We start from the raw sequence: 17,638 nt of genomic DNA on the forward strand, positions 1-17,638 counted from the left end.
TGGCTTGCAGTCCAGCAGCCGCTTCCACGTGGTGATGTGGAAGCAGGCCACCCAAACCTACTGGGAGGTGAAGCTGTCCAAACCCACGGATACGCTTGTGTCTAGACCAAGGTGATGAACTCCACCACAGGATGAGAGGGGGGGAGCACCTCACCTGTGCAATGATCTACGAAGAGACTGGCAACACCCTCGGACAGGTGCAAACTTTATGGCACAACCCCAATAAAGGCTGAAAGGATTACACCGCCTACAGGTGGCACCTGATCCATTGACCCTAAACAAGCTTCATCAGGATGGTTGTCAATGAAGAGAGTGAGAACTGGTTTCCATACCATTGATGGACTTTGGGGTAGTATTGAACTGGTAGCCATACCTTTGGTTTGATGGGCTTTTGGGTACTGTGATATATTATGGCTCTATCATTCTGCTACTCATTGCTCTAATGCTTGCGACCATTGTGTGTACCTACCAAGGACTGTGAATGTTATCACATTTGATAAAAAGGAGGGAATGAAAGAGCTAATAGTCAAATCTAAAATGGAGTCGTTCTTCTACAAAAGCATGGCCGAGGAAAACAAAAGAATGACGGTGCCAAGTCTGAATGACATTGTAAATTATATGGAACACAATATGGAGGACAGGTTGTCTTTTCAATAAAGACATTAAGATGGCAGCCTGTGTAATAACGTGCTTCTTTTCAAGGCCATAAAGTAGCCAAGATTGAAAAAAAATAGTTGATGCTCCAGAGATAAGTAATTACTTGTTATTGGATGAGCTTGATTTGGACCCAGCTTTCTTATATTCTGAAAGGCTACAGAATCTTTCAGTCATGCCATATTCAGACTTGGTAGGTGTGTATTATTGATAAGAAAAATGTATAATTGTGCTAACTGTCCTTTGATCTGTGAATGGGAGCCCGAGAAGCACTGAGCAACATTTGTTCTCATTGTAGATCGCCATTCCCGTCTGACAAATCAATTAAAGATTCATGGTTTTACCTTTAACAGTTTTTGTTGCTATCTGCTTTTAAGAAACAAACTTTGACAGAGGGGAATGATGTCCGTTATTACCAATAACGATATAATGGATTACGGTATTATAATTGTATGTAGTTGAAACAAAGAACTGATAGTTAATATACAGAAGGACACAGAGTGCTGGAGTAACTCAGTGGGTCATGCAGCATCGCTGGAGAACATAAATAGGTGAAGTGGGACCCTTCTTCTGACTCATTCAGTCTGCTGAATTACTTCAGCACTTTGTGTCATTTCACCTTAAAACGAGGGCCGATGCCACCAGCCTGCACAAGCAAGCCTTTCGTTACCGGTTGAAGCGGCTGTTGTTGCGACTCCCGTTGTAAATACCAACATTACGCGTCTAGTCTCAGTGGTGCTCCCTCGCCTCTTGCCTGACGCTTTGTCTATTAATGGCTGAATAGTTTGTGCTGTTATCTGTTATAGAACATCAGTTAAGTATTTTTAACAAGTATACCAAGTTACTAATATGGAGAAAAAAAGTTACGCATCTTTTAATATTTTGTGGAATTGGAAGAAGTTCTTCATTAAACCTCCAGAGGTCGTAGCAGTATTATAAATAGTTCAACTGCTAACAATGCAGTCACCATTTTTATTAGATTTGTACCACAGTCAATAGTCATTTTTCAGAAGTTTCAGTGTACATCTGAATAAATGCCTTAAACATTAGATTTGTGGATTTTATGCTATCTGCTTGTCCAACCACCCTTTGCAGGTCCGTCTGACATTTTTTTTAGAACTAAAAATACGAAGCTATGTATTTGAAGGTGAGCTTAATCCATTTCTGGGTGACTTGGTACTCACAGGACCCTTGGCATTTATTGTTGCATTTTAATTTGTTGTCTTTCCTTTCCACCCCTCTCACCCGCAAAGTATTGTCAATGATAGTGTTCTGGCCAGAAAATGTTCTCCAGTAAAACTCGTAGTTTTGAAAAAATGACAATTCTTATTTATTCACAGAGCAACCAGCTTTTACTAATCTTGTTTCTCTTGAGACTCTGGTGTTTAAAGGGCAAGCTTTCAACCTGCATTATGTGTTCTCACTGAGGTCTGTGCCACCCCCCCCATGACTGAAATGCAGCCTAATTTATTTATGTGTCTGTTTATTTTTTTTACATATATATTCCATTTTGGGACATATGACAATAAAAAAACTCTTGACTTTATGTGTCTGCCTGGATTGATTTCCCTGTGGAGGCCAAAGTCACAGTCATTTTCTACTTCCAAACAGGATAATACCAGGTTGAATGACATATCTTACAGTTTGTTGCTCACTACTGCATCAAGGAGTGCACCTAGTCTCTTAAAGTCGAGTTTATTGCTCAAATGCAAGTACATTGAGGTAAAGAACAATGAAAATCTTGCTTACAGCAGCACCACAGGAACAGTGCTTAGCGAAGATACAAAAAACATAAAAAGCACATAAATTCTACAAGACAATGAGAGGAAAAAGGCTGCAAATAACAAGACATTAGTGTAGAATTATGTAATTAGAAAACAAGTTCATGATAGTGCAAGAGTTTGTACATTTTGTTCTGTTGCTGATGGAGGATGAGGATTGCTCAGGTTGGTTTTAAGAATCTAATATTTGTGTTTCAGTAGCTGTTCCTGAACCATGATTCTGTAGTTTCCGCCTATTGGTAGCAGCGAGAAGGGAGTATGGCCCCTTGGAGGGGAAGAAACATGATTGCTGGATAGTTCAGGATAGTTTCTGCAGTACATTTGTGGAAATTTGTTAGAGTATTCAGTGACATGCCTTACCTCTTCAAACTTCTAAGAATGTAGAGGTGCTGGCATGCTTTTTTAACAATTGCATCTATGTGCTGGGCCAAGAACAGGTCATTGGAGATGTTAAATGCTGTTAACTCCACTGCCAACACACCAATGAAAACTGGCACATGACTTCCCCTTTCTGAAGTCAACGATTAGTTCCTTGGTCTTGGTGATGCTCAGTGAGAAGTTGTTGTTTGGTTCCACTCAACCCAGTGTTTTATTTCTCTCTTGTATGCTTACTCATCACCACCCATGATTTGGCCAACTAGTTGTCTAGTTGATAATTTTATAAAGTGATTTTGTACAGTGCACACAGTGACTTTTGGCCCACCCATTTATACTAATCCCACTTGCCTGCATTAATTTAAATTTCCTATTTGTCTTGCTCATTAAAGTATCTGTATGGATGATTTTTAACTGTTGCTACTGTTTCTGCCTCCACCACTACTTATGACAGCTCATTCTGGGTCAACTCAAACCTGCCAATCCAGTTAATGTTCTTGTTAACCTTTTCTGCAGCCTCTCTAGCTAAATCACATCTTCCCTGTAGTGTGGCGACCAGAACTTCACAATTCACATTCCAAATGTAGTCCAACTAATACTTTGTACAAAGTTATAGGTTGAATCTATTTCCCAGTGTGAAACGTCAAAGACTAGAGGGAATAGGTTTAACGTCAAAGGGGAAAAGTTCAACTAAGATGTGAGGGAAATATTTTTTATGCAGAGTTATGGGTGCCTGGAATGTGAGGCAAGGCCTGAAGGATGAAGCGTGCAAGAGGCTTTTAGACAGACATATGGTTATGAAAAAGTTCACTTAAAAAGATAGACAAAATATAAATTCTTAAGACCATACAAAGCTTTAATTTAACGTCTGACGGGTGTGGACTGAGAGACTCAGAGGCAACAGTTTCACGTCTGAATCTCCAGCAGCACACACAAAGAAATACCCGAACACGCGAGTTTATATACGTACTGAAATAAAATCAAATGCACGATGTAATGTACAAAAACCATCATCCACCTCCAAATATGGAGTTGTTTTTCACTCTTTGCCAAAAGCCAGTCACCCCAATGGAATCCTCTGGGCCCCTTCTTATCTGATTAACCTCTTCAACTTACATAAAAAACCTTTCAAGAGAGCTGCGAACTTTTCACCTTAAGTTAAAAAAACCCTTGTCACAATGGAAGTTGTCCAAATCCCATCATGCATTACAATTGACCTTTTACATCAGGAAATCTTAAATATGACAACAATCAATTAATAACTAACTCTTTCAGATATACAGGAAATAGATAACCTGGTGGCGGTGGAGATTTGTTTAATTTAGCATCCCATTCTACACCGACATTGCATGCCAAAGGACCTGTTCCTGTTCCCCCTTGCCAAATGCCCCTTTACCTGCAAACAGGCTTTTTCAGTTCACATTTTGGGAGTTCCTCCTCTTGTCAATGTAGCCCAGTACATGGCACCGGGAGCAACCCTGAGATTACAATAATTGTGGTTCTGTGTTTTAACCTTCTGGATGTCACCAGGTTATTCATTTTTCAGGGGATCTCTTTCTTGCCTGTCGTTGGTACAACTACTGACCATGACCTATGGTTGCTCCCCCCCATCACTTTACATAATGTTAAGAATTTTTCAGCCAAATATATTAAGAGACAATGTACATAGCGTATTATATTTAGTAGATACCAGATCAGCTATTATCTTTCTGAATGGTCAGACTGGTTTAAGGGGCAAATAGCCTCCACCTGTTTTCAATTAATATTTCTTCATGCAGGAATTCGAAACAATTTTCAATGTTTGTGGTCATATTTCACTTATACTCTTTTAATTATTTTATTATGTTGCCTGCAGATAACACTTGCGAAGACTTAGATTGTGACTTTACACGTGATCATAATAGTCCATCAATAAAAGTTGGAAATGGACAAGTGAAGCAACTTTCTCGGGTGACTGACTTGAACATCAAGACCAAATGGACACAGGGGAAAGGATTAAGGTAGCATATACATTTATAAGTACCCTGTACATCTTAAAAATATATATATTTTAAATTGATGCTGAAATAGTTTATTTTGCACGACTTTGGCTGATTCTTGAATTTTCCAAAGATATCTATTTCAGAATGTAATAAAAAAAATGAACACAGAGCTTATTTTATTTGTGAGGTATTTTGAAATAATTTCAAGATGATTGTACTAGTATTTAAAGAATGCATGTTAATATGTGGAAACATCTGTGCATATGTAAATGAAAGTTCAAACATGTGCTCAAAGAACACTGTGTAAGATCAATATATCTTGAGGCAGCCAGCACCATTCTACGTTTAAAGACAATCCTGGTTACTGCCAAGCCTGAATCCTCATTTTCTTTTCCATCGACACTTGCCTAGTCCCAACCTCTGGAACTTTTGAGTTTCCAGACATTGCAGCAAGTTATTAACCTTAGCACACCCCAGAGCTGCTGTGATGCAAGCACTTGAACCTCTGCCATTCTTGCTGAATTACTGTGTTCAAAAGGGAACTGCAGATGCTGGAATATCGAAGGTACACAAAATTGCTGGGGAAACTCAGCGGGTGCAGCAGCATCTATGGAGCGAAGGAAATAGGCGACGTTTCGGGCCAAGTCTGAAGAAGGGTTTCGGCCCGAAACGTCGCCTATTTCCTTCGCTCCATAGATGCTGCTGCACCCGCTGAGTTTCCCCAGCAATTTTGTGTACCTTTGCTGAATTACTGTGTCAGGTTTTGTGCTTTAGGAACTATAAACATGCTTACAACTACTAGATATTTCTTTCTTGTGACCTGGAGATATCACACACTTTAATTCTCAAGGCATTGTCAATGTAAAAGAAATTGAAGTTGCAATTGGAGGTAAAGAATCCTTATTTTGTGGATGCGAGGAGGAGTATAGCAGGCTGAGGGGTAACCTTTAGAGATTTATAAAATCATGAGGGGCATGGATATCATGAATGGTCACAGTCTTTGTCCAGCTTTGGGGAATTTAAAACTAGATAGAGTGTGTAGGTTTAAGGTAAGAGGGAAAGATTGAAAGGGTATCTGAGAGGCAACATTTTCATACAGATGATGGTCAGAATGATCTGCCAGAGAAAGTTGTAAAGGAGTGAAAAGGTACATGGATGGAAATGGTTGAGAGGGATACAGGCCAGATAATAATAATAATAATAATAACGAATATGTTTATTGGCCAAGTATTCACATACAAGGAATTTGCCTTGGTGCTCCGCCTGCAAGTGACAACATGACATACAGTGACAGTTAGGAATGACACATAAAACATTAAACATTAAAAATAAAACATTATTGATTAAACGTGCAATAGCAGAGCAAAAGGAGGCTACAGATTTTTGGTTATTGAGTAGAGCTACTACTCGTGGAAAAAAGCTGTTTTTATGTCTGGCTTTGACAGTCCGGAGTCGCCTTCTAGAGGGAAGCGATTCAAAGAGTTTGTGGCCAGGGTAAGAGGGGTCAGAGATGATCTCACCCGCTCGCTTCCTGGCCCTTGCAGTGTACAGTTCGTTAATGGACGGAAGGTTGCAGCCAATAACCTTCTCAGCTGATCGGACGATTCGCTGCAGCCTCCGGATGTTGTGGTTGGTGGCTGAGCAAAACCAGACCATAATGGAGAAGGTGAGGACAGACTCTACAATGGCCGTATAGAATTGGACCATCATTGCCTGTGGCAGATTGTGCTTCCTCAGCTGCCGCAGGAAGTACATCCTCTGTTGTTCCTTTTTGACTGTGGAGTCAATGATGGCCCCCCATTTAAGGTCCTTGGAGATGATGGTTCCAAGTAACTTAAATGGCTCCACAGATGTGACTGAGGTGCTGTTGATGGTGAGTGGGGTGAGGGGAGGCGGAGCACTCCTAAAGTCTACAAGCAATGCAAATGTATGCAAATGAGACCAGTTCAGGTCAGTACCTTAGTCGGCATAGACAAGTTGTGCCAAAAGGCCTGCTTCCATGTTGAATAACAGTGATTCAATCGTTTTCATATAAGAGATGTTATATGTTCATCTTCAACTATTGCTCTAACCTTTCTTTGTAACTTGGCACTCGTATACCAGTAATTTATTTCTGCATGACCTTTTGCATTTAAATCACTTTCCATTCTGAGCAATAAAGAATGGACACACTATGCAGGTATCATCTAACCAGAGAACTGCCCCATTTCATTATGAATATTTCTTTGGTGTTGATCTACTGATACTATTTGTGGGTCTTCCTATAATGCTTTGCCTGACATTCTCAATAACATTATAAATGCTCTCTTTCCACCTGGTGTGGCTGAGCACCAGTGATTGCCCAGAATCAATGTTGTCATTTTTGCATTTTATTCTGCGAAGGCATTGATCAAATCGGGATGAACTTGTAATGAGATCTGATGAAACATCTGATGTCAGAGTGAATTTTAGTAAGCCGTGGCAGTATTTTGTGGAATTACATGCAGTACACATGATAAGTGTAACGGATGATGTGGTTTACATTAATCGTTATTAAATATATCAAAGGTTGTAGTTCATCAGCTGGATCATCGTTTTTAATAGGAATTAATAGGATTGGTATTTAACTGCCATTTCATTGATGATGAGCATTCATGGCCCATAGAGGGAAGAGTGGACTGCAATCAAATTATTGGCAGTACCACCTTAAAGCTGAAGCTGGTACCAAATATCAACTTTATTTTTCATGATTCGTTTTGGCTGTCATATCAATGAAAACATCGAGGCATGATTGCACATTGAAAGGATGTTGTTGCGGTGAAAGTTAATAGAAACTTTGGTGGAATAAGACATTTTCACGGTTGTTTATAGTCATGACGGACCCAGAATGTTTCAGGGTTGTGCACTGCTGTTATAATTGAGTTGGGAGAGGGAAAGCGTACAGTAGTAAAGACAGCCGCAGCTAATAATGGAACGTTCTTGTGAGAGTAACTGCCAAGTATTTTAATTGGATCTTTCAGCCAGAGGCAGGTGTCTAGTTCATGACAGTCAAATTGGTTTGATGGTAAGTTTTAAAGTGGATGAGCTGTATTGCCAAACAAAATCAGATTGGGTTTTGTACTCTGGATCTGTGATTTGTTTTCATATTTAGCAGAACAGCCTTGCCCAGAACGGAGTTGCTCTTCAGCGTGAATGTTTTGCTGTCAAGCAGAAATGAGTTGTTTGTGAGCTTGGGAGTTGCTTTGCCAGCTGGGAATGATTGGTTTTCTTTGTGCTGGGGAGTTGTATCGGCAACAGGGATTAATGTATTGTGCCTGAAAATGGTGATGTCAAATGAGAGTGATTCTTGTTTCGTGCTAAGGAATTGCTTTCAAAGATACTGTTAAATTATACCGTGTGGAATGAAAAACATAGTTAAAACAGCTGTAAGAAAATGTGGCAGGACCATGAAACACACAAACCAGATTGCTCAGGCCAGTATTGTGCCTTACAGCATCATATAACCTTAATTAATCAATGTTTACACTTAGCTGTGTCCTGAGACATTAATGGCATAATGCTGTAGGAAATGTACTCAAATTGGGGAGATTAGTCATTATTATGATGTCAGGCCATGTGAATGCTCAAAATACTATGTTTTTAGATGCTCAATGATTGAGCACAGCTGTGATTGCAAATTCCATAGATTCAGTAAAGGTTTTTCTTTCCATCTCAATATTAAGTGGTTGACTCTGACCTGAGACTGTACCCCCTTTTCTAAACGCTCCAGCTGGAAGAAATGGCTTGTCAGCATTTAATCTATCAATTCCTCCAAGAATCATAGATGATTTAATAAAACCATCATTCATTGTTCTAAATGTCATTGTGTGTCAGAGAATCTTATTGGAAAATAGTCCTCTCATCCCAGGAACCAATCTAATGAGTCTTTGGTATAATACTAACATACCCTTCTTTGTGTACTGAGACCAAAACTGTGCATAGTACAATGTGGGAAAGAACTGCAGATGCTGGTTTACACCGAAGATAGACACAAAATGCTGGAGTAACTCAGTGGAACAGGCAGCATCTCTCCATTGAAGGAATGGGTTTTGTTTCGGGTCAAGACCCTTCTTCAGACTGAGAGTCAGGGAGAGGGAGACACAGTACTCCAGGGGGGTCTTGTCAAAGCCCCATCCAGCTGCAGCAAGGCTTGTTTACTCCTGCACTCCAACAAACCTGTATTGAAGGCAAGAAAGTTAATAATTGCATGCAACATCTACATATTGATTTTGTGTTTTATGCACTGGCAAACCCAGACACCTTGATGCAACAACACTGGCAGGTTTCCCCCCCATTAAAATTATTCTGTTTTTGCTATTCTCCCTACAAGTGAATGAACGCATCTTCTGCCATCTTCTTGCCCAGTCATTCATTTCTCATACATTCCTCATATTTTCCTCACAAAATAAACTTGATGGGTTGAATGCCCTCCTTCATTTCCAGCTTCTGCTTACTTTCCTGTCATTTATTTCCACTTGCTTGCCCATCAACTTGATTTCCTTGCTAACTAACTATGCTTAAGCGGCTTTTTCACGGGGCGACTTGACGCAAGATGTAACCAGAGTGAAGTGGTCGTGGTATAGCACGATATAACGGGGGGTAGATAAAGAGTTCCCACGGTACTCGGCATTTCTGTTATTTGTGCGAGTGACTTGTCCGTCTCCCGAGCTTTCCCGTTAAATCTTGAATGAACATTGTGAAGTGTTGTTAAATCATCACGTGGCACAAATGATGTCACTTTTTTTTCACACACTATAAATATCCTCCCTTGGTTGAATTGGCTCATTTGGAGACGTGTTTTACTGTGTATGTGGTAGACACAGATGGACTGAGCACAGTACCTCGGTCTTACTGTGTGTGGGAGAGGGGGAGAAAGAGACGTACACTCACAGAGGCAGAGTCTCTCAGCCTGTGTAAGAGGGAGGGAGGGAGAGGGAGAGAGAGGCACACACAAGGTGAATGTGAAATCTCACCTGCCTGTTTCAGTGACAGACACCCGCCGCCAGTAAATGAAGACACCCCCATCTGTCTCCCCCTCCTCTCCCTCGACTCCCCCACCTTTCCCTCCCAACTCCAGTCCCATCCCGACCCCCTGGGAAACCGAATAGAGCAACAATCAACTGCTGCCTGTGCGCTGATATGACAATAAAGGCTACTTTACTTTACTTTACTTTACTGAGTTAAAGAGTTCCCACGGTAGACTGTAAAACTGGGACCCTGGTTCTGGACTCCCCCAACATCGGGAACATTCTTCCTGTATCTAGCCTGTCCAATCCCGTAGATACTGATTAGACTGGTATCTATTTATTTACTTTATTAATGATTTCAATTAAATATTGGGAACATCAGGCCGCAAACGTTATTTCTTGAGTGTTAGTGCTGGACTTTGACTCGACCTTCCTAGTTAGCCGGCGCCTGAGACTGAGCCAAGCAATGTCCAGACCTGACTTCAACACAAAGTGATGGAGGAACACAAAGGGTCAGGCTCGTCCAACGCTCTGTGTTTTGCTCGTGATTCCTGCATCTGCAGTTCCTCGTGTCTACAGACCAGAGTTGCCACTTGACTCCGAGATGACAATCACAGAGCATACGGAAGATAGACACAAAATGCTGGAGTAACACAGCGGGACGGGCAGCTTCTCTGGAGACAAGGAATGTGTGACGTTTAGGTTCGAGACCCTTCTTCAGAGTCTCGTCCTGAAACGTCACCCATTCCTTTTATCCAGATGCTGCCCATCCAGTATTTTATGTCTGTCTCCAGTATTACTGTGTCTATCATCGGCGCAAACGAACACCTACAGTTCTTTCCGACATATTAGAGGATACCGTCTCGCCATCACTCGGATTACCCGCTTCATTTCCATAACGTTGCCACCTCTCTTTACTTTGCTTACTGAAGCCTGATCCTTGTCACACCCAGTGCTCTATCGCCCAGCCTCTCATCTTTCAATCGGGTTCGGCCAGGAAGGAACTGCAGATGCTGGATTAAAACGAAGATAGACACAACCTGTAGCTCAGCGGGACAGGCAGCATATCAGAAGGGTCTCGACCCGAAATGTCACCCATTCCTTCTCGCCAGAGATGCTGCCTGTTGCGCTGAGTTCCTCCATTTTGTGGCTACCTTGGGTTTATCCAGGATCTCCCCGTTGATGTCCTAACTCGCTTTGGTTTGTTATTATTGTCTCATATCGAGGACCAGCAGATACAGGTTTAGTTTCGGGGGGAATGATTTAATGAGAGCCTAAGGAGTAACTATTTTACGCAAAGGGTGGTGGGTGTATGGAATGAGCTATCCGTTAAGGTAGTTGAGGCAGGTACTGTCGCAATGTTTAAGATGCATTAGTCTGAAGCATGGATAGGATAGGTTTAGATGGTTATGGGCCAAACGCGGGCAAGTGGGACTAGTGTAGATGGGACATATTGGTCGGTGTGGGCAAGTTGGATCGAAGGGCCTGTTTCTACGCTGTATGATTCTATGCAGGGAATAAACTTTTGTTTGCGTGCTATACAATCATATCAGATAATGCTATACATGAATATAACCAAGCCACGTACAGTCTGAAGAAGGGCCTCGACCCGAAACGTCACCCGTTCCTTCTCTTTAGAGATGCTGCATGTCCCGTTGAGTTACTCCAGCATTTTGAACCGTCGAGTTACTCCAGCATTCTCTTTAAACCGGCATCTGCTGTTCCTTCCGACACATTCACAAAAACACCAGGTAGAGCGAAGAGGAAAATACCAGAGTTCAGAATATATGTTTTCAGGACAGTTCCAGGGGGAAAAAGTCCAATGTCCGCATTGAGGTAGGTTGGTCGGTCGGGTCAGTGCCCAAACGAATGGAAGGAAGAACCGTTCTGAAGCCGGATAAGAATAGGTGGTCGGCGCGGACTCGGTGGGCCGAAGGGCCTGTTTCCGCGCTATATCTCTAAAATCTGAAGTTAGGTAATGTCTAAAGGAACTGCAGATGCTGGTTAATACACACAAAAGGACACAAAATGTTGGTGTAACTCAACAGGTAAGTCAGATCTGGGAAGAAAAACATAAAAAGCTGGAGTAAGTCAGCGGGTCAGGTAGCATCTCTGGAGAAAAAGAATAGGTGGCGATTCGAATCGGAACCCTTCTTCAGACATCCTAATCGGAATTGAGTCTGAAGATGTGTCTCGTCCCGAAACATCAGCTATTTTTCTCCAGAGATCGCTGAGTTATTCCAGCTTTTTGTGTCTGTCTTCGGTTTAAACCAGCATGTGCAGTTCACTCCTTACACGGGTCTCTGGAGAACATTGATTGGTAGCGTTCTGGACCCTGCTTCGGAAAGGCATCGATCGCTAGTCGGCAAGGACTCCGAGCTGTATCTCTCAAAGAAGTACATGTGAAAAATTTCTCACGGACCATAAAAATGCGGGACCTTTCAGTAAAGTCCCTTTTAAAGATTATAGTTATTTTCTTGAATCTCATTAAGATAACTCATGAATAAGTTGATGTCCATATGCGGATGCAAATTTTATTTTTTAAATTCAATCCCACAGAAGACAATTTTTACTCACCTTCTGTCCCCTCTGTCCAGCTTCTGGGTTCACCGTTCGCAGGAGTTCCCACGGTAACCGCAAGAGTTAATACGGATATCGCACGGATATCGCACTGGCCACTACGTTCATACAATGTTGCAATACTCAACCACAAGTGTACAAGTCACTCTTGGAGAAATTCAAACTTTCTTGAATTTTCTCCCGAGTCACCAAGTTACACGATTACCTGCCGTTAGCGCCCCGGTGGTCCACGGTGGTCCACGAATGCCGTACTGTTATCGCACGAGGTTCCCACGATGTTAAACTCTGGTTAACTCTTGCGTCAAGTCGCCCCGTGAAAAAGCCGCATTAGAGTAACTTGCAGTAGCCAATTAACCTACCAGCATGAGAATTGAAACTGGAGCATCCGGAGAAAACTAATGTGGTCACAGGGATCATGTGCAAATTGCACACTAATGGCGGAGCTGATAGTGGGTCTGTGTCACACCAATACTATCTGCTCTGCTGCTCTCCTGCCAATTTAACCATTTAGCTTTTGTAGATTCTTTGCATTCTCATGCTGGCTTATATTAGCAAGCTGAAGAAGGGTCTCGACCCGAAACGTCGCCTATTCCTTCGCTCCATAGATGCTGCCTCACCCGCTGAGTTTCTCCAGCATTTTTGTCTACCTTATAATTTATGTGAAGGTACACAAAATTGCTGGGGAAACTCAGCGGGTGCAGCAGCATCTATGGAGCGAAGGAAATAGGCGACGTTTCGGGCCGAAACCCTTCTTCAGACTGATGGGGGGTGGGGGGGGGGAAAAGAAAGAAGGAAAAGGGGAGGAGGAGGAGGAGCCCGAGGGCGGGCGGATGGGAGGGTGGGAGGAGACAGCTAGAGGGTTAAGGAAGGGGAGGAGACAGCAAGGGCTTATATGTGTACTGGTTACTCTGAACTTCATGCAAGCAAGGAATTTCTTTGCGCCCAGATGTATATGACTATAAACTAACCTGAATCTGTACTGAGTCCAATTGTTTTGTCTTGTTAATGTCTGCCCCCTCTTAAATTATCAAGGTTCTTAACGTGGACTTCCTCCGTCCATTTCAATCAAAAAACAGCCTGAATATGAATACATTGTCTGTTCTGTACTTCTTCAAACTATCTGTCAGTTTTTGGGCCTGCCTGAGAAGAGTGTCAAGGTCAGCATATTCAGAGGCGTACAGTATTTTATGAATGTTGTTCAACTTGGTTAATTCTATTACAGGTGCACAACCTTTTATCCGAAGATCCAAATAACGAAAACCTCCGAATAGCGGACATTTTTTCGGTCCTTGAAGAAAGGTCCTTGAAAACGTTCACCGAGGGCGGCCCACAGAGGTGACAGCGGAACCTCCGGTCGGTCCTCGAAGAAAGGGGAACTAAATCCCCATTCATAAAAGAGAAGGTGAGGGTATATTGCGCGGGAGGGTTAATAATTGACAATATGCTGCTGCCTGCCCGCTGAGTTAAAAAGTTCCCACGGTAGACTCACGATACACAGTGTATCGTGAGTCTTGCGTGGGAACTTTTTAACTCAGCGGGCAGGCAGCAGCAGATTGTCGCTCCCTTCAGTTTCACCCCACCTACACCCCTTGCTTCCCGGCCATGTGTGTGACCCCTTCCCTCCCCTCTCTAGCTCCCCGCTCATTGCACCGGCGCAGGGGCTTTGCACTGTCTTCACGTCGGCGATGCCAGCAGGTCAGTGCCAGTCACCGGAGACGTCAGGACCAACGGTACACCGACCCCCAGGACCACTGCAAGCACAGAGATCCCAGAGACCCACAGCCAGCAGCAGCCCAGCCCCGTTCCAACTCCAGAGGAAAACTGCAAACTGGCCGGAGACGTCAGGACCACCAGAAGCCGTTCCCCGAGCTGCGCCCCCTCATCGGGACACCGACCCCCAGGCCCACTGCAAGCACGGAGATCCCAGAGACCCACAGCCAACAGCAGCCCAGCCCAGCCCCGCTCCAACTACAGAGGAACCTGGGTTGCGGATGACGGGGCGCAGCTCGGGGCGTCGTAGGGGCCCATCGGGGAGCGGGTTCCTGTTGGTCCTGACGTCTCCGGCCACCTGCCATCCTCCGGGAACTGTACCGCCCTTGCAGGTGTGTGGGGTTGTTTGCAGTTGCAGTGGGAGGGGGAAAGGGCGGTACAGTTCCCAGTCTCAGCTCCAGTCCAGGGGGGTGGCCGGAGACGTCAGGACCAACGGGACACCGACCCCCAGGCCCACTGCAAGCACGGAGATCCCAGAGACCCACAGCCAGCAGCAACTCCAGCCCAGCCCTGCTCCAACTCCAGAGGAACACGTAGGGGCAGAAGCTGATGGTGTGCAAGGTACGTCTTGTTCTTGGGGTGGCGGATGAGGGGGCGTAGCTCGGGCTGTGGGCAAACTGCCACTTGTCGCCGTAGCGGCCCATCGGGGAGCGGAATCCTCTGGAGTTGGAGGGGGAGGGGGGTATTGTGCTGTTTGATCGCCCACTGCTATCCCAGGGACAGGGAGACACAGCGGCTTTTTAGACTGGTGGGCAATCACTTCCAAAGTTCTGCCCACACAGTCAGTACACCTCTCCTACACTGCATTTCATACAGACATTTATTCTGCAAGAAAAAACGACATTGAAGACTCAAACTCGCGACCGAGTAACTGCTGGGATCAAGGCGCAAACTCGCGACCATGCGGATATGAGCCGAGCACTCTACCACTGAGCCAGCCATTAAAATCTACGCTAAAAAGTTTCCATTCCGAAGGCCGACAAATTCTGAATTACGAAAAGTGTCTGGTCCCAAGGCTTTCGGATAAAAGGTTGTGCACCTGTACTATCTTTTATTTCTAGTTTAAACGAATGTTTCTGATTCGCTTCAATGTTCTGAATTTATAGATTTAAACAGAAAGCACGGGAACTTTTTGAATGAAAAATAATTTTTCATGCTTATATGAAATAAATAATGGAAACCAAAATAAAAACAGAAAATGCTGGGAACACTCAGCATGTCAGGCAATGTGTTTATGTAACAAAAACAAGTTTTTGATCATCAGATGGTCGGTTGGGGGCGCTGCGAGTCGGCTGCCCTGACAGCAGCGTGTTCATTATTTTGACTTTCTTTGTTTTTTTTGGTGTGCCCAAATGTTAGTTTAGGTGTCTCTCGTTATGTCTTGTATAGGGGGTGGTCGGGGGGAAAAGGGGGAAACTGCTTTCGGTCGCCTCCTCGACTTTTTATCATGTCGCCTCCCTCGTGGCCTCACAGCATGGGTTGGAGCGACCTTTCTCGGAGACGGACCCAGAGCTTCAGCAGCGGACGCAGCTTAAACTTTTCAATCGCGGAGCGGGGTGAACCCTTGCTGGGGGTCGCCAGAGAGGAGTGCTCCAATCGCTGGCCTGGTGACTTTGAAATCATGGGGCTGTGGTCTGCGGAGCTTCTAGCCGTGGGTGTGGAGTAGACTTACCATCCGGAGTCTAGGATCCCTTGCCGGGGATCGCCAGAGAAGAGCTCCGACCGCCGGCCCGCGACCTATAACATTCTGAAGCCGCGGTCTCCGGTAGGAAAGTGGTGGATTCGGGCACTCCAAGCCACGGAGTGTGTTTGACCGTCCCAACGTCGGAGTTTGGATCATCCCGATGAGAGGGCCTGTACATCTGGCCGTCCATAGCGGCGACTACGGGGGGTTTATGGCCCCGATCACGGATGAACAAAGGTGGAGGACTGACTGAACTTTGTTGCCTTCCACCACAGTGAAGAATGCTGTGGTGGATGTTTATGTTAAATTCTATTGTGCATTATGTGTTCTTTTTTTTAAGTGTATCACTGCTGGCAAATTCATTTCACTGCACCTTCAGGTACATGTGATGAATAAATTTGACTTTGGCTTTGTTTTTCTTTCCATAGATGTTGCCTAACTTGTTGAATGTCGCTAGTATTATCTGTTTTTAACCTCAGATTAGCAGCATCTATTTTTTTTAATTTCCCAGTGATGGAGCAGTGAACACGAGTAAATTCTCGACAAGTTATAGATTGAGTTTTACCCTTGTATAATGTATATTTCTCCCATGTTTAGCTTTCCCATACCTATCTGCAGTAGGGGTAATGAGAGTACCACGTGGGCTGAGTTATCAGGTGGAGCATGCAACATATTGGTGGAGTAATATGACTGGTTTTTACCATATTTTCCCACCCACACATTGCAAGACCCTGCATATTGTTGTCCGAGTACTAGGCAGAATCGCAAAGTGTACAGATATTGATCGCTAGACTGGGAACGTCTCACTTCAGAAATTAGCAAACCCACATGTATTGCTTAAAATCAAATATTGCATCAAGATAAAAATTATTTTGAGGTGGCTGCAAACTATTTAAGCAACCATATTGTGGCATCCTTCACTTTTGATGGATGTTGTGACTTGTTGCACAGTTCTTAAATGCTTATATGTGTGATAATGGTGTTCAGCATTCAGTGTCTGCCTCATTTTTTCAGCTGTCAGTTTCTGCTGCCTCTGTTACTGCTTTCCAATATTGAGTTCAACCCAGGTCATCAGTGCATCAAAACAGGACAACAATCTTAAAAATATATTTTTCCTGTCCGTTGTGGAATGGGTAAATGTAATAAAAGGATCCATTCAAAAATATTTATATTTGTATTCATGCAAAATATTTTGCAACAAGATTGGGAAAAGTGATTATTTCACATAGTCAGGAACAACCTTATTGGTTCTATTGCCTCATCTTTAAACAGCATTGTTTATCATACTAATACTGTTTTTAGAAGACATAAATAGCAGTTTTCAAGGTTTCCAGAGCAGCATTCGATCTTTTACCATGCTGTGTTAGTTTCAGCATTTGCTGTGACTTTGATCTATTGCATGTTAGGATAGGGAGTCAAAATCTATTTCTCATTGTTGTGGTATCAAATACATGTGGGCATAAGTTTAAGGTGAAAACAAGGAATTTGAAAGGGTAAATTGGTCCGGCACTGGTTTGACTGAAGCTCGAACTCAGGATTAGATGAATAGTTATGTTTTATAATCCATGGACCTATCTCCAAAGTTGTATTATCGGTAAATTATTCTATTCTTTTTTTATCGTGTTTTTTTTTTTTTTTTCTCACTTTCTATCTATATTTTTAAAAAAAACAAATAGAAGCAGAGTTAATATACAATTGATAAATGAGGGCCTTTTGAACGAAAGATCATGCCAGGAATATATTATTAAACAGATTCAAATATTTTTTGAGGTAAATGACAACCCTGACACACCTACTTCTCTTATGTGGGAAACGTTTAAAGCGTAT

The 17,638-nt window shown here is 43.2% G+C and overlaps 1 protein-coding gene across 2 annotated transcripts in view; it reads left to right on the forward strand.

Moving 5' to 3' along the window:
• The window catches only part of unc13c (unc-13 homolog C), a 378,167-nt gene that overhangs the window by 38,063 nt on the left and 322,466 nt on the right, over positions 1–17,638 (forward strand). For both annotated transcript variants that reach the window (XM_033050677.1, XM_033050678.1), the window contains exon 8: positions 4,666–4,810. In XM_033050677.1, coding sequence (XP_032906568.1) covers positions 4,666–4,810 — 145 coding nt within the window. The remainder of the gene's footprint in view (positions 1–4,665; positions 4,811–17,638) is intronic.

This window comes from Amblyraja radiata, chromosome 34, assembly GCF_010909765.2.
Source record: "Amblyraja radiata isolate CabotCenter1 chromosome 34, sAmbRad1.1.pri, whole genome shotgun sequence".
Taxonomy (NCBI): Eukaryota; Metazoa; Chordata; class Chondrichthyes; order Rajiformes; family Rajidae; genus Amblyraja; species Amblyraja radiata.